At 39.7% G+C, this 23,986-nt stretch overlaps 1 protein-coding gene across 1 annotated transcript; it reads right to left on the bottom strand.

Moving 5' to 3' along the window:
- Nucleotides 1–6,249: 6,249 nt before the first annotated feature.
- Nucleotides 6,250–23,392, bottom strand: SH3BP2 (SH3 domain binding protein 2). Its single transcript, XM_054295167.1, has 13 exons — nt 23,184–23,392; nt 17,565–17,704; nt 16,425–16,527; nt 14,671–14,788; nt 14,012–14,082; nt 13,560–13,648; nt 12,169–12,234; nt 11,138–11,636; nt 10,149–10,257; nt 9,760–9,815; nt 9,239–9,320; nt 8,923–8,982; nt 6,250–8,513 (listed from the first exon to the last, which is right to left on the bottom strand). The coding sequence occupies exons 1-13, from the start codon at nt 23,291–23,293 to the stop codon at nt 8,376–8,378; spliced, it is 1,641 nt and encodes a 546-aa protein (XP_054151142.1). The 5' UTR covers nt 23,294–23,392; the 3' UTR covers nt 6,250–8,375.
- Nucleotides 23,393–23,986: the final 594 nt, after the last annotated feature.

The following is a 23,986-nucleotide window of genomic DNA, read 5'->3' as shown; positions in this document are numbered from 1 at the left end:
ACGCGCCGCGATAAGGGCTCGTTATCGCGCTGCGGCGGCGGTGTCCGATCGCTGTCAGCTCAGAGCAGGGCCAGGGGGCAGGACTCAGCTTGAGACCTGCCGTGGCGAGGGCTGGGGACACCTGTCACTGCCGAAGGGGTTTAAGCAGTGGAATATCCTGGGGACGTGAAGTGCCAGGCCGGCGAGAAGCCGCGCGGTGCAGGGAGTGTGCGGATCCATCGCACGGCTGGCGCGGAGCAGCCTAAGCAGAGCTTCCTAAATCGCCTCCTTAGGGCTTCTGCATCCTTGGAGAGCTGTGTGCTGGTGTAACCCTGGTTTGTCACAGTCACGGCACCAACTGTAAAGTTAACTTCTTCTGCTCTCTATTTTCTGTCCATTTGTACTATCGTTTCTGTATAATTTTAATTCTGCTGGTCTACACGTCTGCGTGTTGTACAGAATGCTGCCTGCCACGGGGCAAATGAAGACTTGGTGGTCTGGGAACAAGCTCTCAAAACAGTAAACCCTTCTCCTCTGCTGTCTATAACCCTCACCCCCAAGTTACCCATATGTAGGGAAGACTCCAGCAAGTAGAATCTGATGGATTTCAGGATCCATAAACGCCTCCTGTGGAATGTGGGAGGAATTTAGCTTGCTCCAATCACCTCCACCAAGGAAACACACACCACTTACCTAAAAACAGGCCATAGAGATATGCATAAACATGTCTGTGAATTCAGCCACCAAAAGTGGTGGTTCACGTGTCAAGTGATAACACAGGATGATTACAGCACATCTGACAAGAAGGCCCTCCTGGACTTGGATCTGCCTAATCAAAACCATCCCAGAGCTGGACATGTGTTAGTGTAATTACTAATGATTAGCAAATTGTATCTGAATATTTTTTTCTAAGAACTGTTTGACAGTTTAACATCATTTCACCTGCCTGGTGCTGATCCCTGTGAACCCAGTGGATGTGTGTACACACATGGCAGTGTGCCCTTTCCCTGCTCTGCATCTGCAGGCTCCAGTCACCTGCCCCATGCAGTGTCTTCTCTTTGATTGCTTGTCAAAATACTCCATCTTGGCATCTCTCTTCCTTTCTTTCCCTTTCTCACCATGGCATTTAACTCACAGAGCTCTCTCTTGTCTCGGAAAGTAAATGGGAGAATGAATCCATGTTAGAACTAACTCAGCAAAAAAATACTGCTTTGTTTCCAGCTTAATGGGTTTCCTCTCCAGCTCAGTGTGTGGCTCTAAGACCAGCAGTGGCAGGAAGGATGGGGATGTTGAGGGCAGCAGCAGTGCCCAGGGCTGGGGGAGGGCAGGGTAATTTCTTTCTCTGGCAGAGCTGGCTCAAAGTGCTTGTGTAACTGCAGGGTGCAGTGACAAGAGCAGTTTGAGCTGATCAAAGGATGCCTTTTGTCAGCTCCTGTTGGCTCTTCTGCTGCTGTTCCTTTACCTTTCTCTTCTGCTGTCCTACTTTGTGACCTGCCCAAGGGCACAGCTTCCTGCTGTCCCCTTCCAGCTTTCCCCCTGCCCCGTGCATTATCCCTCATAATCATGAGGCCATTGTTTCACCTGGCTAAACTGAAAGAAAAATTGGGGAGGGGTGTGTGTGTGCAGCTTTCTACTGAATCAACCAACTCCCTCCACAGGCTGAGACTGTGACAGCTGATGCATGACTGTGTTTATCTTCCCTGTTCAGTTTCTGGCCTGCCCCGGTTCCTGACCTGCCTCTGCCCAGCTGCAGGAAGGGCAGTGCTGGTGCAATGGCAAAGGCAAGGTTACATGGGCAGAAAGTCAAGGGAGGGCTCACAAATACTGGCACAGACTAAAGCTGTGTGCTCTGCTGCAGAAAAAAGACAAGACAATCTCAGAAAGCACTTCTGCATTATTTAAGACATGAAGAACTTGTCTTTGTTAACTCTTACCAGCTGGGTTTGCAGCATTACAGCTACAACAAAAGGTACAACATGAACTACACTGTGGTTTTCAGCCTGCAGCATTTGATTCCTTCAGGATTTTGGGTTGCTGGTGAGAATTCTGAGAAAAAGACCAAGGCAAGCTTGTTGCCAGGCTTCCACTTGCCATTTGCACATCTGCACATGTTCTGGAGAATAATTATTGGCTTTCAAATAATAGCTGTTCTTCTCAGCAGGCTCCAGCAGCAGCACTGGACTCAACCAACATCCCAGAGTCTCAATCAAAGAGTCAATGTGAATGTATTCATTTACAAATTATTTTCATGAGGCTTTATTAGATATCAGAAAAACAGTACTGTGCAGTTATTTTTTTGCACCTGCCCTCTTTACCTGGCATTAACACTTCTTGATGCTCAGGTAGCTCCTAGCTACCTGAGAGAAGCACAGCACTAGGCTGATGGCATTAGGACATTTATCTTTTCCTTTATATGGCGCGCACTTACTCCACATAAGCAGTTCCAGGTCAGTTTTCTCACCTATAAACTGGACAGTAAGGTAGCAGTAAGGTAGATCTTTCTCTCCTGACCTGCCAGAACTGTTCTGTCCTGACAATCTTTTGACTGGGCAGGACTTGTTTGCCTACTGTCATCATCTGTCCTTCATCTCACACAGACTCCATTTGCCAGAGAAAGTTCTGGATTCTCCAAATAAAACAATGCCTGTATGTGAATTCTCTGTTGCTTTTTCCATGGGTCTTCAAAAGGAGAGTCTTAACAGCAAAATTTCCTTGTGCCAGCAAAGTAAAAGCCAGGCCCTGGCCAGTCCTACCAGAGTTGGAGTGTTGTGAAGACAAACACAAGTTACCTGTACAAAATACCCCAAGAACAGGCCCAGGAGTGCTGCCTCTCTCACTGGCACTGGACTGCTGGAAATGGGACAAGGGAGCTTACACGCATGCAGCATTACTATTGAAAAGCTCATGAGGGATTTGTCTTTGAAATGACTGCATTTAAATGCCTTTTTCAAAGTTATGTAAGGGGTTCTCTTCATTTCAGCTGTGCACAACACCAGTAATATCTCATGGCTTATTTGTAGTATTACTAAAGTTGGTCATTGTATGTAAGGTTATGTCTGAAGCATATGAATTCTTATTCTTCAGAGGGAGCTCTTTTTTGAATTTTACTCATTTGTGCAAGGAAGGAAAACTTTCTAATGGACTGAAAATAGCATGTAGAAACAATTTTAATGTAGGTTCAATAGAAAGATTATGTGGACTGGTCTACTTTCATCTCTCTTCACAGCCAAACAAAGACACATCTGAGGTTTGTTTGAGCTGGAAAAAAATAAAAATTAGGAGAACCGAAACAGCAGGTGGGCAAAAGGGTGGAGCAGCTGGAATAGGCTGATACTAAGTGTTGCCAAATTTTATACAATCTTAATCTGAGAGGCCACTTTGGGCTTTAAATTGGAAAAATATTGACTTTATGCTAAGGGGACGTGGGAAATTTTTACAGATGATTGAGATAAAATGCAAATGGAGCTGCATGGTTCAGGCTGGTTAACAACAGTTGCAGTTACACTGAAGCAAAAGTGCAATGATTGCTTTACACAAAGGAACTCCAGCAACCAGCATTCTCTTTTAATGTTGCAATAGCCTTTGTGAAGGTTAGGGCTTGTTTTTCCAAAATGCTTTTCCAAGTAAAGCCAATTAATTTAATTGCAACATCTATGACTTCCTGAATATCATCTGCCTTCTAGTTGTATGTTCTCTTCTAGCTGCTTCTACATGAATTCCAGTGTGACTAGAGCTGCTGAAATTGTTTTTAGCTGCTCTGTAATGACATCTTCATCCTTAATAGGAGGAGAAGGAAAAATGTCATTAAAAGAAGTTAGAACTTTTGAACTAATTCTAGAACTACAAGCAGACTCAAGAGGGTAAAGCAGAGAAAGGAAAAACATATCAGGGTAAGTTCAATCTAATGAGGAGGGCTGAGAAGCATAAGAAAAATATTTTAAGGTAGTTACTATTTTAATTATTATATATAGGAGAAAGTTAATTAATCTTGAGAGAAGCTTTGTAATATTAGAATATCAAATTTTTAATTCCCTAAACTCACATTTAATTTTTGAATGGCACATTTTCAGCAGTACTCCCATGGTTAGGGTGTGGCTGTCATTTTCTTGGAAAAATACATCAGCATGAATGTTAGCACAGTGCAAATTAATGTAAATTAAAGCACAACATAATCAGTGAAGCCTAAAACAGACAGCTTGTGAAGCCACAGCTGGAGCACCTTTCCATATTAGCCCTGTAATAAAACTCTTTAATAACTTTCCGTGGGACAGACTCTCCTGTTTTCTGTGCTGCTCTGGTGGCCCTTTCACATCACCGGCCTTCAGCAGAGGTGCAAAACTCCATGCAAAAGGCTGTCCAGGCCCGAATTTCAGTGCACATCAGCCAGTCCAAGAACCAGCTGTGCTGGGATAGTGCCCAGCAGGAGCTTGTATGAAGTGGTTGTTCAAAGGCAGGGAAGGTGGTAACTCAAGGGTTAAATGCCTTTTTCGCTTGTTTTAGCTATCCAGTGATCTAATCCTTCAAATGGTTTTTATCACTGTCATTTCTGTGCATATCTCTCCAGGAGAGATATGTGTGAGTAAAACCACATTAGAAGTGATTCTTTGATATCTCCAAGATTACATGCCCCTGTCATCAGCCTGACATGTTGAATTACCCCCTTCCTGGGTACTGGATACTGTAGGGAGGAAGGTACAGGTGAGGGATAGTAATGACCGTCCTGGAATTACAACACAGGAATGGGAACCCTGAGGAATAGATTTGGAGGTGGCTCCAAGGCTTACTCCATACCTGACACCTGCTCAACATAATCACTTCAGCCCATGCAATTTTAAAGTGAGCTCAAATACTCTCCATCTAGAAGTTCTAGTCGTGTTTGGTACTTGATATTTTAGTACTTAAAGTAGAGTAAAAGGACTATAAGCTCCCCCACTTAGGGGTCTGTAATTGTGGCCATCTCAAGCACTCCCACTGTTAGGGAAAAAAACCCTCTTTGACTTCAAGGAGGTATTTCATAAGATGGAAACTATTGCAACATTTGCTTGCTGCTAGGTGAAGTATTTCATGTTCAGAACAGCTGCCTCATGTTCCACAATGTGCATAAATTTAGGTGGTGCTCAGAGGTCCACTATGTAAATTCTACCTCAAAGCATATTTTAAGAATAATTTAAACACAAAGATTAATTTACCTCTTTGTTCTTTAGGTTAGAAGACATTCAGATGAGTAATTCTGCTAAACAATATCGTTACTTATTTGAGGCAAATAAGCCAAAAGAGTCTTAAGTTTCAAAGACCCAGCCTGTTAAGTTTCCACTTGAAGTTAGCTTTGATCTCTAGCTTCTATCTGAAGTCACTTAAGATTGATTTGTCCCAAATGACTTCCACACACATGCTCAGCTGCTGGATTCCTGTTGTGTGGATCCCCGTGTGGAACAGGCTGACCAGCAGATGTCCCCAAATTCTACATAATCACACTTTCAGCTCCTGAAATCTTCAGTGCCCTTTTACATGTTCCAAAGGATGAAGCCACTTGAGGCCACAAATACTCTTGCTACTTACTCACCTTCTTGTGAAAACTGAAGTTCTGAGGTGGGGAAAGCTTGACTGCTGACACAAAGCACCTCTATTGTCATAGAAAAATTGTTTGGATATTGGTTCACTTTTTATGACATGCTGCCATTGATTGTCCCTTGTTTTATTTTCAAAAGCACTCTATTTTTTTTTCCTAGAACAGCAATCCCCATCCAAATATGACCTGTAACACTTTTATCTGGAGTCACAGGAGGCAAGACTTTTTCCAAATTAGTATCAATGACTTTTACTTGGATATTCCAAAATTCATGAACTACATTCTTTTTGCACATCAAATGCTGTTTTTACAATTTTCCACAAACTATTTGAAAGCTAAGGAGTTTGTAGGAGGTTGTAGACACAAAGGCTGCTTTGTGGTGAAGGAATGAGGAGAGGCAGATTAGTGAGAAATACAGGAGACATACTGAACCATGCATTGTGGCTGTGTCTTTCCTCTCTACAAACACCAGAAACTCACCTGATTTGTTATAAAACAGACTAGACTAGTATGTAGGGGCAAGAGCAAGAAAGAACATAAATGATTGCAGATTTGTTTAGAACATGAAGATTTGCTTCTTAGGAATACTGAAAATTAATTCCTCTAACTCCACTATTAGAAGAACACGGGTATGAACAAAAGCATCAGAACCCACCCCCATGAAATTAAAGACAACTGCACAAAATGAGGTGGACTGGCATTGAAAGTTTATCCATTTCAGAAATCTATACATTTAGATACAAAAAGGAAATTACACAAAAATTTACATATCTGCAACTCTTGTATTACACAGGTAAAGAGTGTGTTAGAGTTTAAATGGATGTTTACAATTTAAAAATCTTCTAAGTTGAGCAAACAATCAAATATCTGAATAGGGCCCCAAAGAGAGCATACTATAAATAACATTGTAATGACACAATGCAGTCAATTGTTCTCAGACAGAGAAAATCTTACTCTGTAGACAGGTGTGAATATTGCAAGAAACTTGAACTTACTCTGATATACATAAAAATATTTGCCAAAGAAGTGTTTTTAAATTCTGTCTTGGCTGAGCCTTCTTTAGAGAGATCAATGTCAGGATAGTGCATCACAGGGATACTAATTTAAAATAAAAGGAATAAAATTAAAAATATCCAGCATTCAAGAGAATCTAAATTTTAAGTACTTCACATTCTTTACACACATAAGCCCTATTACAGTGGGAACAGAGATCTAAGGACTGATACTGTGTATGTCTGTGTCTCTTGAAAAAGATGGAGGCAGGATTCCCTGCCTCAATTCCTGTATATGATCCTCATATTCCATCTGATTAATAAGAAAAATTCCCTAGGGACTAAATCCTGGTTTATTGTTTTCATAAAAAGCAAAATCTGATTATTTTTTTTTATGATTTTAAAGTTGTGACCATCTAATGGTAACAAGATTAAAATGGGCATGAATAAACTTCTAAAGGGTAACAGAAAAAGAAGTTTATAAATACAAATTCAGACCGATAAAAACTAGATGCCTTCTCCTGTTTCAGGAGTGGCAGATTTTTTTTTACTATTATTACAAGTATTAGAGTATGAGACCATTATGGCATTATTTTTGAATCAACAGAATTACTTAAGAGGTTACTAAATTTATTCCTGAATTTTAATATGGAGGAGAAATTGAGTAATTTTGGCATAAATATCAAACCCTTGGATTTAGGATACCTGTCCCAAAAATATTAGGGAATAAATGTTAAAAGCACCCTGGTAATGTCTATCACTGACAATAGATTAAAGACAGGTTTTGTTTTGCATGCAACTACAAACTGAGTAGAAATTTTAATAAAAAAAGAAGTCTTGGTAGCAGACTAGGGTAGTGTGTTTTGCCCTAGAATAGAAAAGAATGCAGCTGGCTGACAGCAAAGTGTGACCACAAAGATTTTTGGATTGATAGTAGCATCACAATCATGGTTTCAGGTGGTTTTTTGTGCTTTCTTTTAAAGAAACTCTGACTATGGCAACACGAGATCAAACTGCTAATTGGAATTTGGAGCATTCAAACGGCTCCCTTCCCTTCTCCCAAAATCTGAAGCAGCCCTTTCTCTTTTCCCTTTAAAAATACCAGTGGCAGGAACCCTTCCAGTTCAGAACCAGACAATGGAGCTCCCATGAAAGCCAAATCAATATTGTCCCACACTTCTCTGAAGTGCATGGCATGAAGCAGTATGTGGGGTGCCATATCAGCCAGACAGTACCTGATAGTGATTACTGTACTCAGAAGGTACAAGGGTATAAGAGGTGGCTTAAAAAAAAGCCTCATTTCTTGATCATCTTTACCTATAGTAAATAAAATAATTTGCACAGAAATCTTCATTATGTACACATCAGCTATACAAGTAATACAAAATATCTCAGTTGAGCACCAATGCTGACTTTAGGAGTAGTACCTCCAAGTCAGAGAATTAGTATTCCCTGTCACAAATAAATTCTGACATAATTTCAGAAGTGTCCATTTTCTAGACCAGCTGTGTTCAGATCACTTCTCTGTCCTTGTTCATCTTCGACATTCCAAGGAGATTAGTAATAGCAGCAGTTTTATAAAAGGTGTGGGTATCCTGGACAGCTTTCACAGCACAATCAGTTCAGATCTTTGTAAAGAAAAAGACCATAAAATCCACTGATCTGGACTCTAAGGTTTTACCAGAAGTTCATTAAATGGAATTTATATACCAATTTATGAGAGAATAATAAAAGGCAGACACAGACCCAGTTTGTGTGTGCAAACAGCGGGATGTCCAGCAGGCAGAGTCTTGTCCTCAGGGGCAGCAGGGTGGCACTGAGCCACGGCTGTCCTGTCACCTTGGCTTGGAGTAACCATAAGGACACCTGAGAATCAGGCTGTCATGACTGGGTAAGACATGAGTGCTGTAGTATTCCACCAAACTTCCCATGTTCAAAAACAGGATGTCTGAATCCAGGTAAAACTTGCCATCCTGTTGTAGAAAAAACAAATGTAACCATTGACAGTAGTGTTTCTAGCTCAATCTAAAGGAAAAAGGGCCAGAACATCATCATCAGAACGAAGTTCCTTCAAATACACTATTCCTTTGCAAACTAGTCAGTCACACTAATAAGTCTAAATTAAATGCAGGAATTTACTAGGATTTGACTGGGGCTGAAATTTATGATGATATATGATACAGCAATTAAAAAGCCCAGATCTGAGTACTTGAACTTTTATCCTAAATCAGATATTTGTAAATCAGCTGATTTTTACTGTCAGAGGTGGGAACAAATTTAGACTTGACTTGTTAATTCTGATATTTACCTATTTGCATCCCCCCCTTCTAATACACGCTGACATATATAATCTAAAGATGCAAGTGTAGTGCAGCTACTGACCTTTTCAAAGATTCTGTAGTTTCTCACTTTTCCTGCAGGTTCATCCCATACAACCAATACCTTGAAGAAGAAAAATGCAATGTATTCAGTCTATGCCACCAAGCTCTTATAAGTCAAGGTATTATTAAGGAATTAATTACAATTAGGCCTGAAAAATTTTTTTACAATCACTGACACTATGATAGGGATTCTCTCATATTTACTTGCTTTAAGAAAAGACCACATCTAAATTGTTAAGTACTTTTAACGTATATAAAATGCAGTATATCTCAATCAAGAAGTTCTTTGGGGGTTAGACTCAGAAATTGCAATTTACCTTTCCAGGCTTAGTAGATGAGTTCCTAATACAGTACAATCCATTTTGTGGTTGTCCTTGTGGGCTACTAGCTTTAAATATCCTAAAAAGAATAAACAATGACATATATTACAATCATTCATGTACATGACATGTTATTAGCACTCAGAAAAATCAAATACCTACAGTCCTAAAATCCTCAATACAAATATCTGGTCTGGGTGTAATAATTCATAGTAGATCATAGGTGAAACAAAGTCACTGTTCTAGCACCTGAACCAGCAGTGCAGCACAGATCATCTGGCTCTCTGGTCCACCCAGCATCCTGGCAAAACAGCCTCCTCCAGATGGAGCCAAATCACATTGCATTCTCATCTGTCAATTGATATATCAGCACTGAACTAATTTATCTAGAAAGTGATTTGCATATTAAACACTTCAGTGCATGCTTTAAACACAAGTTATCTGAATTATCTTTGGATTACAGTTCAGTACAGGTTTTTGTAGGATTTCTAAGGAACTACTTTAAAATCACATTTTACCTTTCAACTTCAAAGGATTCAGAGGTATTAAGAAATATTGAAACAGGCAGTCCAACCTGTAAAAAATATAAAGAAAATAAATCACCATTAAGTCAATGACAACTCAAATCCCTAGCAACTTGTTATGCAAATAAGCTACAGCCATAATCTAAAATTATTAACAGTGATTTAATCTTTACTTTTCACTTCTTTCTCCCTTATCCAATCTTAAACTCTGTAACTTATCAAGGCATTCACTAAAGCTCAAAAAGAAATGAAAAAAAATACACAACACTATGTTTTCAGAAAACAGCTCTTGTCCTGAAATGATGCACTTCAAATGTTCCCAAAGATATACACAACCAAGGAAAAAAATATTCTTTTAGAATGGATCATCTGCTTCATCTTACTTTTTCATAATCATCATCAGAGTCATCATCAGGTTGGCTTGGCTTGGAGGGTAGTGCTGGTTTTTCAAATGAAAAACTTCTAAAACTCTGTCCATCTGGTGGTGATCTCCTGGCAGAAACAGAATGAAAACTGAAGGATATCTCATCACGAAAGCAGAACAAATTTACCCTAAACACTGAAGGAGTAGCAAAACTAGAACTGAAGCTTCAGTTCAACCTCCAAATAATATAATCCTAGAATGGTTTAGGATGGAAAGGACCTTAAAGACCATCTTATTCCATCCCTCATGCCATGGACAGGGACACCTTTCACTAGACTAGGTTGATTGGAGCTCCATCCAACGTGGCCCTTCCAGGGATGGGGCATCCACAGTTTGTGCCAATCTGTGCCAATGCCTCACCACCCTCCCAGTAAATAATTTATTCCCAATATCTCATCTGAACCTACACCTCCCCTCTTTCGGTTTAAAGACATTCCCCCTTGTCCTAGCACTCCATGCCCATGTCAAAAGTCCCTCTCCAGCTCTTTTGTATCTCTTTTAGGTACTGGAAGGTGTTCTAAGAGTCTCCCCAGAGCCTTCTCTTCTCCAGGCTGAACTATCCCAACTCTGCCAGCCTGTCCTCTTAGGAGAGGTGCTCCAGCCCTCAGATCAGCTCAGTGGCCTCCTCTGGACCAGTTTCAACAGTTTCTTTCTTGTTTTGGGGGCCCCAGAGCTGGAGGCAGTACTTGCAGATTCATTTAGATAATCACAAATTAATTTGGGTAAGGAGAGACCTCTAGAGATCATTTAGTCCAAGCTCCTGCACAGAACAAGTCCAACCAGATCAGCTGATTCACTGCAGATTTTCAAATTACAGGCAAAAAAAGCACAACAGAGAGAGGGATGGTGCAGGGAAGAGACACAGATGTTGGTATGAACCTGAGTATGCCTAAACTTATTACCTAATAAGTGACTGAAAACAATAGTGCATTGTGTTTTCATACTTACTGTAACTGGGGACCTAAAGATTTCTCTGTCCTGGGCTTGACTGCAGGGGGCTGGTGGCTTGGCACAGGTGGCTTTGGGAGCACGGGTGGCACAAACAGTCCAGGTTTACCATGTTCCCTTGGCACTTTGGGCTCTGCTAGCTTTTCAGCAAGCTGTGACAACTTGGGTTTGTTGGCTGGCAGAGGAGGAGGAGTCCGTGGGGAAAGGTTTAAGGTTTTCAGCTTCTCACACGCTTCTGGAGGAGCAAGGGCTGGGGCTGGAGGCGCAGGCTCTGGGGGCAGCGGGTGAGACTCTTTGCCACTTGCAGGCTTTTTGAACACAGGTAAAGGGGGCACAGGGGGTGGCTCTAGTTTGATTTCAGGTAAGCTTCTCTTAGGAGGGGGTGGTGGTACTGGTGCACTTGGTTTGCCAGAGTAGGAATGTGCCCTTGCTTCGGAGTAGGGAGATTTCCTGACGTGAGGAACGGGCGGAGGGGGGTACGCAGGGGGCAGCACCATGTCTGCAGAAAGAAAAATAAAAAATGTGACACACTGAGGGGGAATACAGTATGTCATCAAAGGAGACTGCTCAAATCAATTTTCTATGTGATCTAAGGTATTTCACTGGCATAGGGTCTGACAGTACTCAACAGGTTGGATAAGCAGCAGAATTCTGAAAGTTCTAGGTAATAAACTCCTGCTATTTTTCTTCAGGCATGATGGTCTACGATGGCTTAGCAAAGACTTCACTTTGTATTGTTTTTTCCTTAAAAACATTATTGCTGCTCCAGACTGATGACCACATACAGGTCATTCCAGGCAGGAGGCTCCAAGAAAACACCCCTAAAGGAATTACATGCTTTCTGTAAATGGTTACTGCTGTTATTACAAACTCCTGACCCTAAATACCTCTCAAGATTAGATACCTCTGCATTACTTCAGTTATTCTGCCAGCTGGAATAGTAATGACTAATACAAGATAATAACCTGGCATTCCACATGAATATTGCCTTCACTGGGGGCCTTTCATGGGGAATCAAAGAAATCACTTACCATCTTTCACTATGTCAGAAGTATCTGGCTGCAAATAAGACTCATCCTCTTCCTCCTGGTCATAATCTGCAGATAAAAATCAGTGTGTCAGACTCTGATAAATACTCTTGGAAGCTAGGAAACCTAAGAAAGAGTATATCAAGTACTTAGGGCTCCTTAAAACAGATATTTTTCAGGTATTTTTTTCTGAAGAGGTGAAAAAAATTAATAGTTTGGATCCATCTCTCTGCTCTCTAGGCGTTTCCTTAATTTTTCATGTCAATTAAAAAAGCCATCTCTTATAACAGAGGCAAATCAAGTACACTGCACATTAAATTTTTTTTTCAACTTACAAGTTGAAAAAATAATTTTTGATGACCCTTTCTAGTGTTCCAGCCTTCCTGAGAGAAGTTCAAATAAGTTGTAGAGACAAAACCACATGGATGCATTGACAAAAGTACTTGGAAAAAAAAAAACAAAACTCACAGAATTTAACCCTACCACAGAAAAACTTAGGATTTTGCAATATGGAAGATTAAACAAGCTTAGTGATCCACAAAACAAATTTAATTATTTTGCCTTGCTCTGGCAACAACAACAACAAACAATAGGCACCACAACAAACTGCTTAAGTGGTTTCCATGTTGCCTTTAACTGTAAATCAGAATAACCAAGCCACAAAAAACATGTTGCTTCTAGGCAGTAATCTCTGATCATTGATTATAAGAGGAGCCTGAAGGACAACATGCAGAGGAATGCCCTAAAAAAAGGTAATACCATCTGATAAAAATCAGTTATTCTAATTTTCCTAATTTAATCTCCTACCAGGCCTCTTATCATTTATCTTGTATACAAGCCTCCTCTCCCATAAAATCAGAAGGACTAAACTGCAACCCCACATGAAATGCTGATAAGTCTGCTCTGCTTGCAGCAATGGAACAGGATTTCCTACAAGACCCATTCCTGCAGAATAATCAGGAATTTCCTTTCAGGAAATGAGAGGACTTGCTCCCATCAACATTGCCCTTGGAAATCTGAAAGGACAGAGGGGAAAAGGCAAAGGAAAGGATCCCTGCTGAACCTCAAGGCAAGGTTTCTCATGTTGGTTTTCACAAACATTTTTCTTGACTAGGAACTGAGCTGCTGAAATATGCTGTGAATGCCTGCCTGACAGGCTTTCTGTCTCACTTTTAATCAACCTCCCTAAAGGATCTGCAATTCTTTATTTGTATCAACCGTTAATGGCACAGAATATCTGTTGCTGATTTAAAACTACAGAGATGCACCTTGTAAAAAAACACCAGTTACAAATTGGATCAGTTTACTTAAGCTATGGGAATAATTCCTGCAGAACTCAGAAGAAATTAATCAGCAACAAAGAAGCCTTATTTATCAGTGTCTGAATTTGTCACCTTCATTATCTGCTGAATGATGGGAATACTTGATGTCAATGGGACGTTCCACTGAGCCATAGAAACTGTCAGCATCAGAACCAGAGTCACTGCAAGAGAAAAGACAGAGTTACTTCTGTTTAGCAGGACTGCAGCACTGGAAAGGAATGCTGGAAAAGCAGAAGCAATCTGTTCCTATTTCCCAATTAACAGTCAGATATGTTGTTGCTGTCTTTTGAAAGATTTCATTTCTATTACACAAAGCTGACATTGAAAGTGCTCTTTGTTTAAAGATTTGGGTTTTTCTTCATGTTCTTTAAAGTATAAATTGGGAAGGGATTTTCCTCTTGGGTCTTACTGTGCCTGTTCTTATTTAACAGAAAGTTACTTGTAGGTGCAAAAAGCCTAAAACACCACTGTAAAGAGCTAATGCAAAAGGGATAAAAAAGCCAATAAAGAATAAAGGTTTATACCTAAATTCTGTTATTATTTCTTTCTTCTCATGGTAGTGACCAATTTCCCTTCTCAAGGATAGCATCCAATTCTAAACAAAAATGAAAATACAACATTCAACACATCAATTTTTAAATCATTAAATGCAGATGTATCTTGTCCTCTGTAAGATCAGAGTAACTGTGCAGGGAACATACATTGAAATAATATTTATCCATTGCTTTTTTATTGAAAAGCCTCAGCAGTTAAATGTTTTGACTATCTAAAATGCTGTAGAAACCTACTGAAGTACTAAATTTTCAGTTTGCAAATTTCAGGCTGTTATTCCTAAAGCCAGATATATATTCAGAGTATGTTTATGAGTGAGAGATTTCACTGAACAGTTTTCAGAATTTATCAAAGTCTTACACATTATTACTTTTTCCTTGATGAAAAATAAATATGGAATATTTATGAAATATGGAGAAACCCATACTATCTATTATGTCACAGCCATTCCCTAAATTACAAGTTAAATTAACATTAAGTTAATGGTTAAAACTTCAGACACGATTTTCAGAGGACCTCAAGAACCAGGTATACAAATTTCAGCTGCATTTCCAGTTCATTTAGATTTTAGGGGAGTCCAGGATTCTCTTTTTGCTTCAAAGAAAATGCTGTTGCAAAAGAAGAAAGTTACCTTTCTTTCATCTTCAGAAGAAGCTGAAAAAAACCACGTCCTGTGCTTCTTGCTTATGTGAACCAACTTGAAAGGAAACACGTTGCTTGATGTTGTCTCCTCAGCTGCCCGCATCACCCTGAGGAACAGAGCAACCAATACAGAAACACCTTCATCTAGAGTTAATGCTGCTATGCAGGGCATAAACACTGACAGAAAGCAGTTTCATTGACCAGTTTTGCCTTGTGAAAAATATCCCCAAGCCCAGAAAATCACTACAGAAATCCCCATTTGTGCATTTGCAGTACTTCTCCATTATTGTGGTAGAAGGGACAATGCAAAAGGAAGAGCACTTGTTAATCCCCCAGCCAGACCTTTATAAACAGCTGCTTTGGCCTGTTCAAGAGTTAATGAATCACACTCATTCATAAGCACCACACACTGCAAGAGGTACTCAGGGTGCTTGTGGCCCTTATTTCAAGAAGTCACTATTTCAGAAGGGAAATCAAAACATTTCCCATGAAAATAAGGAAAAGCTAATAATAGAAGCAAACTTCATTTTTACATGTTTCCCTTATAAACACTTTCTTGCACATTTTTCATTAGTTTAAAGTAAGCATAACTTAACCACTTTCTTTTTCGTGTGTGTAACGAATTTCTTCATTTGGGGATCCTAGGGGGAAGAAAAATCTAAAAACCCCTTATGCAACTACGCAATCTAACAATGCTTTCTGTTCAAATTCTTTTTCAATAATGTTTCTCTGTGCCTTATATTAATCAAGACCTGGTCCCTATTCCAACCAAGGCTGCTAGAATGAAGATACATGAAAAGGAATGAACAATCTCTAGCATTTACAGATTCCATGGTATTGTTCACATTCATGTGAATAGCAGAATTTGGTATCATGACAAAATTACAGTGTGGATTTCTCCTACAATTTACCCTTGAATTTTTAACTCGCTACAATGTTAACAAGTGCATTCCCTTAAAAATGTGCCATTGTCATGCTCTGTTAGAAAAGCTCTCAATCTAAGAAAAGGCAATTCCTTGTTCCAGAACACTGAGAATATTATACAGCGAAAGGTACACATATACAATTACCATAAAATTGCAGTGGTTAGGATCAACACAATGATATTTCTCTACACTCCCTCTTTCTCGCTAAACCTTTCTTAGCATCAATTTCAACAGCAATTCCCTAAAGTTAGGCTGGACTTTTATCAGTAGGCCTTGTACTTTTGCTGCATTCAGATTCTGACAGTATTGGCTAACTTGAAAGCCACATAGTCCTGTCTTCAACTTGCAAAGTAATTATAAAGATTAAAAATGTGTAGTGAAATGAGTCAGATACTTTGCACATGCATTCTCTTATTTAGCACTCTGTAGCTGATACAGTTTCAACTGATACAGTTGCTGAATTAGTAACTCCATAAATTTTCTCTTCTGTTTCCTTTCTGGTCTCTACAGAACAAAGAAGGTCTGTCTGAAAGAATCTATCTGCATGTGCAGTCTGCATTAATCAGTAACAGGAGCAAGGCCATCGCAATTCAAACAGCTTTACTGGTTAAATGACAGAAAAAGAAGGCTATCCACTCACCAAGCACAGGAAATGTCATATATACAATTTGAAAGGAATAAATTTCTTGAAATCTGAGATCAATGCTTAACCCAAACAACAGATGTAGCTGTGTTTAACTTCATTAGAAATGAAACCCATAGCCCCTAGCATTAAGTAAAAGGAGCTTGGGTGTTTAACAACTTCCTTGGCACTTACCTGTTGTAACCTTTCAAAGAAAATGCACCCTGGGGAGATGCAGATGTGCTGCTCTTAAAATAGTAAATACATCCCTCGTGGATAATCACAAATCTCAGTGGCCCTGAAAAGATAAAAAGTGAAGAAAATATAAATGCAAGGGCAGCAGAACAACTAGAACCTCTTAGCATGTGTAGAACTATTGTTTAAGACCTTAGTAGTCATATGAATCACTGTAAATGTGCACAAACAAATTAAGTGACAGCTCACTGATGATCAGCCACACAGTGAAGCTGTCCATTTGCAGAGTTTCAGCACTAAGGGTAATATTTGATTCCCTCACATGAGGGGCAGCTGATCTGAAAGCTTCAAAAGAAGCCTCAGACTGCAGGCCTGACCTGCACCTCTGTTCCTTTATTAGTGGAATAAGCAATAGCAGCAAGGCAGCCACAGGGTACAAACACATATTTACATCCATCCCCAAACCATTATCTCCCTCTCTTCTTTCACCTCAAGTGCATAATCCTGCCAATAAAATGGTATCCTGTTTTCTTCTTTTGAAAGAGGCCAATACTGCTTCCTTTATCAAAGGCAGTAATCTTTGTCCTTAACTATATAAGCATCATTTCAGTATAAACAGGGATACCAATTGAATAGCATATATATAAACTCAAAATATGAGCTTTTCCCCATGTAAATAAACACTGATTTCAGAAGAAATTACTGTTATTAAGTACAGCCCAATGTTGGCAGTGAGAAAATTTCCATTTCACAACAGCAGTGGGAGATGGGAATATTTTTTCCAGTACAGAATAACCAACTGGAAAAAAAAAAAAAAAAAGCTGAGTATGAGTTTCTTTCAGAAAAGATACATATCCTGGGAATCTTTGTCTTGAAAGTCTTACTTGTGAAGGACTCGACAAGAGAACTAAACAAGCAAAATAAAATCAACCACAACATATATTATCTATGATTTAAAGTTGCAAAGCAATTAAAGGAAAATCTTTCAATAGGAGCCTTTCATATATATATTCCAGTAAAATTGTATTCCGATACAAAGTGGAAAAACAGCTTCAACAGTCTGCTAACACAAAATCTGTTACTGGGCCCAGAGGCAAGCATTTAAAACATTTAATTTAGTTAATACCTCATTCAACTTACACTTGAGGATCTGCAGCTGGGTGCCTCCTTTTTTATGAAGATACCCTGACTTGGTGACTCCTCCAGGCATTGTCAGAAGGTTTTGTGCTCCAATTGCCTTCATTGGAACTGGCCAGACCTGCTCCTGCGAGGCCATCATTCTGCAATTTAGAATAATTAAAAACAGTTTAAAACTCAGATTTACTTTAAGGAATGAGTACTGAGAAGCAAAGCTTGTTTCCTTAAACAAGCTTTCCAAACAACTAATGTGGTTCAGCACTCAAGAATGTAACACAGACAGGGTGTTCAAAGATTCCAGGAACTTTGTAATGTATAAAAAAACGTGGTGCAAAAAGCCCCGATTTATTTTTATACAGCTCTCAAAAGTGATTGACAGTTGTTGAAACAAAGAAAAAGTGCTTAGTAAATGTTGCTTAAGTGGTTATGTTTTAAAAATACTGCAGATAACACTGCAAGGCTTAATCAGGCAGGTGACTGGAAATAAAATTGGTTTCTTCTCCCAAGTGCCACATGACACATGTATATACAGAAAATGTCATTGTCTGTGCAACAAGGGAATCAAGTCAAGGTTTAGTAAGTGCAGCATCCAATACCACTTACTCCAGATATTTACATATTTTATTCTTTAACTCTTAATACTTTAACTAAAAGGATTAGTATATAATCTCATACTGTATGTTACATGTGACAGCATACTGTGCAAATGAAGGTACTCTCAGATTCTCAGGCTTCCATTTGATTTATGTATCAATTATTTATGTAATGCTCCACCAAGCATCTCTGCAGTTAGCACTCTTTCTGCTGTCATCTTAAACCAAATAGATTCGTTTCTGAGGTAGAAACTTATTCTGATATATCATGATGAGCCCTTTCTTTCTTCAACTATTAACAGAAACAGGCTAAAAATCCTACTGTGTCATGGGGAAAAGAAATCACATGTGGATAGAATGGGACTTTTGACCTAGACATAAAAGGATCTGTTACCATCAGGTGTAGCTAAAGGTGAAAGGCAAACTAATGAAGTTCCAGTTAATTAGTTTCTGATAAATGAATGATGGTTTAGAACTGAAAAACTTTCAGAGCAGGACTGAAATTAAATGAATCTTCTTCGTTTCTCCTTTTCCCAAAAGGGACAGTAAGGGATGTAAGTTGTGAGGCTCAGCATAGAACCCAAGAGCCTCAGCACAACACCCTACCCAAACACTTGCTCCTCCAACCTAAAACTGCTTTTTCCATTCTGAAAAGAATAAGGAAGTGTTTCAGATTTGTTGAGGTGCAACAGCAAAGCATGTATCCATTGTATGGGTTAGGGAAAACAGAAATGCAAGTGAATGGATCTTGCATTTAGGATCAGTTTAGGATTTAGATCTGTTTGCTGTTTGGTGATGACGCCTGTGTGGGAAAGGGGAGAAATTCCTAGCAATTTCTAGCAGGAGAGTTTAAACTAAATTAAATTCTCTAGGCAGTCGAGAAGATTTAATCACATAAATTAGGTTTTGGTCTCCAGTGTTATGAAGCAGATACAGCCAGAGAAGAAGGGATCCAAGGCCCTAAAAGGCTCCCATAGCAGACATGTCAAGACACCATGGTATCCCAATTTTCCCCCTGGACCTCCCTGCTCACCAAAAAGTAAGTTGCTTTTGTTCTACTCAGCTATGTCCTTCCTTCTGCTGTTTCCTCCCTGTTCTTATTAAATGACTGAGATCTTTCCAAGCTGAGTTATTTCCTCCTCCTCCTCCACAACAAAATTTCTAGCAACAGCAATGTGTCCAAAAAGGAGCTACTCATGTATTTTAAGCTTTTAAGAATAAAAATCAAAAAAATAGTAGCAGAAGCTAACATTCCCCCTGCCCCCCTAAATCCTTCAAATTATTTCTCCACATCTTGCAGAAAAGTTGAAGTGAGGGAAAAGGAGAGTGTTACCCAGCTGGCTGCTGACGCCAAACCACATGAGCACTGCTAAGAGTGATTTCCTTGAAATGAGGATTGCAAAGGCAACTGGGCTTATTCTTTTAAGAATACAAACAACAGTGTTTAACCATTAGAACTTAAGTTACTTCAGTCTGTTTCTAGTTACATTTAGATAATAGGCTAAGTAAAAATGAAACCTTTTCATTCAGATGATTATATTCTGATGCTAGTTTTCCAACATTAGTCTCAATGCCATCCAAGAGTTTCATGTTCATCTTAGGTCCTCCAATCCTCTGTATCTTTACTACAAAGAACAAAAGAAAGGACTGAAGCACCCAGTGCATGGTATGAAACTCTTTCAGTGTTCTGTATGTAGGAAAACCTATCAGAAGAAGCAGAGTTCAATGTCTCAGAGAAGTTATCCAAAACAACCAGTGAGCTGAAATTTCTAGGAAGCCAAAGTCAAATACTGGCAATAAGCATATGGCACCCTAGGTAAATACAGAAAGCAGAAATATTTGTACTGGTCATGTTTGCCTTCTATAGGGGAGTGCACAGGTCAGACTACTCACTAAAGCATGTCTGGATGGGCATTATCTCCTTTACCTTAAAAAACAGATCTTAAGGCAGACAGGAAAGAAAACTATGGAAACAGAGAAAAAAAAAATTAATCCATTTCTACAGTGTGCAGACTATGGGATTTACCTGACAGGAAAGGACAGCCGAGTATCAGGTTCTGCTTCCCCTTTTCACAAAAATTTCTTATTTTTGGCTACTTACTATAAAACAGTCCTGAAAACAGAGACCAAAACGTGGAACTTCCCCAGCCCAGCTAAGTGAATAAAAGAAGTGAGTAAAAGGAGACACAGCTGAAATCCATGACATCAAGTACAGATTACATGAACTAAAGAGCCCACCTAATGCACCAGGCTTTTCAACAGATTTAGAGGCTGCTAAGCCTATTATCTGGATTTCAGTGTGGCTTATAACACTCCTCATCATACCTGTAGACTCCCCATGCGCTTTCATTTGCAGGAACATGGTAGACACTTAGGGAAGACTTCAATATCCTGAGATGAAATCTTTCACTTATGCTGCTAAAATGCATTTAAGTACTTTGACTCTAGACCTAATCTGATTTTTCTTCTTTTCTTGACTGTAGAAAACAGTTCTGTAAGGACAGATGTTGCTATTTTGCATCACGCTGCTGGGAGAAAGCTGTCAACACAAATCTAACTTCAGAATCTTTATTGTAGGGGTGGAAGAGAAGGAAAAAATGGAAGCTCAAAGATTTTTGTGGTCTTAGCATCTATAGTCTGGTGGCCTTTAGCTCACTGAATGGTTCCTTCAACTCTTGATATTCCTGTTGTAACTTATTTAACAGATTACATCAAGAACAGAGGGATGCTGCATTACCAGGTAGGTGCCACAGCAGTCACTGAAGTCACTGCTAACTTTGGCATTACTGAGAACAGAGGGACATTTCCCACTTGTTTCTTATGCAGTCACATTCTTACATTACAAGCCAAAGCCCCAGTTACAGATTTTCACCGCTGGTGCATTGGAGAGCCTCTTCCACAGGGCTGACAACCAAATTAACAGAAAGGCCTCACTCAGTGCAGCCAAAGCTCCTTCTGACACTGATCCTCTGTCACAAACAGAAGGCAACATCCCCCATGCATTGTCTGGTAAAAGATTCTAGTAATAGCTACACACTATTTCTCTTCTCACTCACCAAGGAACTAGAGGCATATTTTTAAATTTTTTAATTGGTTTTTCCACCAAGTCCCAAACCCACTGCATGTGGCTATTGAATTAATCTTCTCCCCCACTGAATGGAACCCTTTGAACAAGAAGAGGATGGCAGCAGTCAGGGAAAGGTCTTGCATCCCTTTGTTTCTCAGGTGATTCCTGTGACAATTCTATGCCTGGGAGGGAGATGAAAGGCTCTGCAGTGAAGCAGGAGAGAGTAGAACAGCAGTTTCTAGGATGTGCTTCATCGTTCAAGGGTGCTTTTGGTAAGACATAATGGTGCAATCAACACTCTGGAGCATGATACAGAGCTTATATAATCACTATTGTAACTGCTTCTTATATACAAACTGGTCCACCAGACTGAAAACCAAACCAAATTGCAGTGCATTGCTCATGTGTCAGTAAAGTCAGCCCAAGTCTATCACATCAGTATACTTTTCTCAAACACTATCACAATGAGCCAGTTTTTATTTCAAAGTATCCTGAAAGTTAAACAGCATGAATAAAAGTGAATTCACACATTCTTCTCATAACCAAGACAGGGCCACTCAGATGCAGAAGTGTTTTCTGAATCATAGTACTGCTACCAAGCTGAAACTCTGAATGGATAGCAGATTTCTGTTATTGTGTTTTAGATAAATGTATACATCTGTGAAGCAATTTTAATCTATCCCTCACTCAGTGGATAGAGAACAGCCAGAGTGAAGGCTAGGGCATAACTTTATAGGCTGAAAGTCCCTCCATGAGTAAAAGTAAAATTCTGCCAGGTTAAAAATCTGGATTACATTGTAGAAGAAAACTTACCCCTCTTGGCCCTAAGAGCTATTGGCATTCATCCCATTTAGAGCAAATACAAGTTGATTCAATTAAAGATTGCATCCTGAAAGAGCCCTCAGTTCTTGCTTAACTTCAGCAGAATATATGGCAAATGTGATCACCTCCACATCTTGCAGTACATAGGCAAAAAAATATTACCCTCTTCTCTGAGACTACAGCTGCCAACAGTTGTTTTAAAAGTTCTCACTTGTTATAATAATATTTAGGATCTGGCACTGGTGGTCATGCTGGAAAAAACAAAAAAAACAGCCTCCAAAGTTGCAGTACAGAAAGTAAACCTGATCTGAATTTGTAACAACGCTCTCTATGCCAACTACATCTGAAAACTTTTACAACTGTAATCTCATAACCTCTAGTCCTTAAGTTTTATGTGGAAGTAAAGCCCAGCTAAGCCAGATGCTAGTTTACTTCTGAATAAATAACTTCCAAATAACATGACATACATAATACATAACTTACAGAAATGAATATATTCTTCAAATCATGCAGAGGGTGACTGAAGTATCCAGGCTTTACCAAAAATGAGGCAGCATTACACACTGCAGAACATGAAGTTTCCCCTATATGCTCTCAGCAATTCTGAGTTAGAATGATTTCTCTGATTCAAGCATTTAAACATTTACCATCTGTTCTTAAAACTGCTTTCTACAGAATTATCAGATCCCTAGTCTATTTATTAACCATTCTCCAATACTTCTGAAATACTTTTCCATATCTCTCCTACTTTTTTTGGTTACATATTCCATTTCTTAATACTTCTAACAGCCCCTTTCACAATACTCTCTCAGAAAGATTAATAGCACAGTACAAACACTGAAGTAAAAAAAATCTTTCAAGACAAAGGGAACGGAGAAATAAGCCTGAGATACACTGTGTAGCTAAATTTACTCTTTAACTTGCTTCAACTTGCTTTTCTTTTCTGACAAGTTTTCAACCAATACCCAACTAATCTCTTCCCACTCCAATTCTTTATCATTTAATCTTCTGCATGAGTTAAAGTGTTTTAGTTCAGCTAAAAGTATTTTAGCTCAGATACCATATTCTACTCTTAGTTTCAGTCTGCTCTCGACCTGAAGGAGACAAGATGACAGGAACACAAGCCACAAAAGCACTAACCTGGAGCCCTTGTCCGACCGACACATGGTTTTTCTGCAGCCGGTTCCACCGAGCGATTGTTTCCTTTGGGATGACAAAGCCATCAACAACTTCTGACCCCTCTCAGGCATGGCAGGAACATCCCTGCACTTCTCCCACCTCTGGGGGCTCCCAGGTTGGAAGCCACAGCTGTAGCTGCCGTCTGCCCAACGCACAGAAGGAAAAGCAGCCCTGGCCCAAGCGCGGGTGCATCTGCAGCGCTCTGTGGCCAAAAGTGACGCCGAGGCAATGACTTGTTTCCTTTGTCACTTCCTGTTCCCCCGCTGTCAGTGGCAGCGCTCTCTTTGTCAGATTTCCCAGCTTCCCAGAGAGGTTATAAATCAATTCCCACACAGCTCAAACGCCTGGCAGGCATCGAGATACAGAGCAGAGGGGATTTTCCAGCGCTCGCTTTCTTCCCACTCACCTTTCAATCAACCACTTTCCCACGGGAGAAAGAGAGTTGTCCTTTTTTGTCTCGGTGTGCTCCAGCTCCCACACTGGCAGAGACGGCTCAGAAACGCTGCCTGTGCTCCTGAAGAGCCTGTGCCTCAGATACTTGCACTGCCCCACAGAACTGTAAGTATTTAATCTGTTTTCTCCCCCACAGCTGGAGCTTGGCTTTCCTTCTTCAACCCTAGACAATAAAATAGCCATCCTGAAAAATTCTGCAGCATAGACATGCTTTAGAGCAAGTCTTGCCAGTACAGTTAATGCTACACAAACCACAAGAGACAATAAAATCCAAATTCAAGAGTGAACAATTGCTCACAAGTATTACCAAC

Source organism: Melozone crissalis, unplaced genomic scaffold (genome assembly GCF_028551555.1).
Source record: "Melozone crissalis strain CALT ecotype California unplaced genomic scaffold, PUWL_Pcris_2 ptg000006l_1, whole genome shotgun sequence".
NCBI lineage: Eukaryota > Metazoa > Chordata > Aves > Passeriformes > Passerellidae > Melozone > Melozone crissalis.
This window is presented reverse-complemented; position numbering and strand designations above follow the sequence as displayed.

Bases quoted from the DNA above. Each gene is read 5' to 3' on its own strand.
- SH3BP2 (XM_054295167.1), bottom strand. From the start codon at position 23,293: ATGCCTGAGAGGGGTCAGAAGTTGTTGATGGCTTTGTCATCCCAAAGG. The intron at 11,637-12,168 runs GTAAGTGATTTC...TTCTTTCTGCAG, and splicing joins TTCTGACATAGTGAAAGATG to ACATGGTGCTGCCCCCTGCG. The intron at 9,321-9,759 runs GTAAAATGTGAT...TATTCTTTTTAG, and splicing joins GAATCCTTTGAAGTTGAAAG to GATATTTAAAGCTAGTAGCC.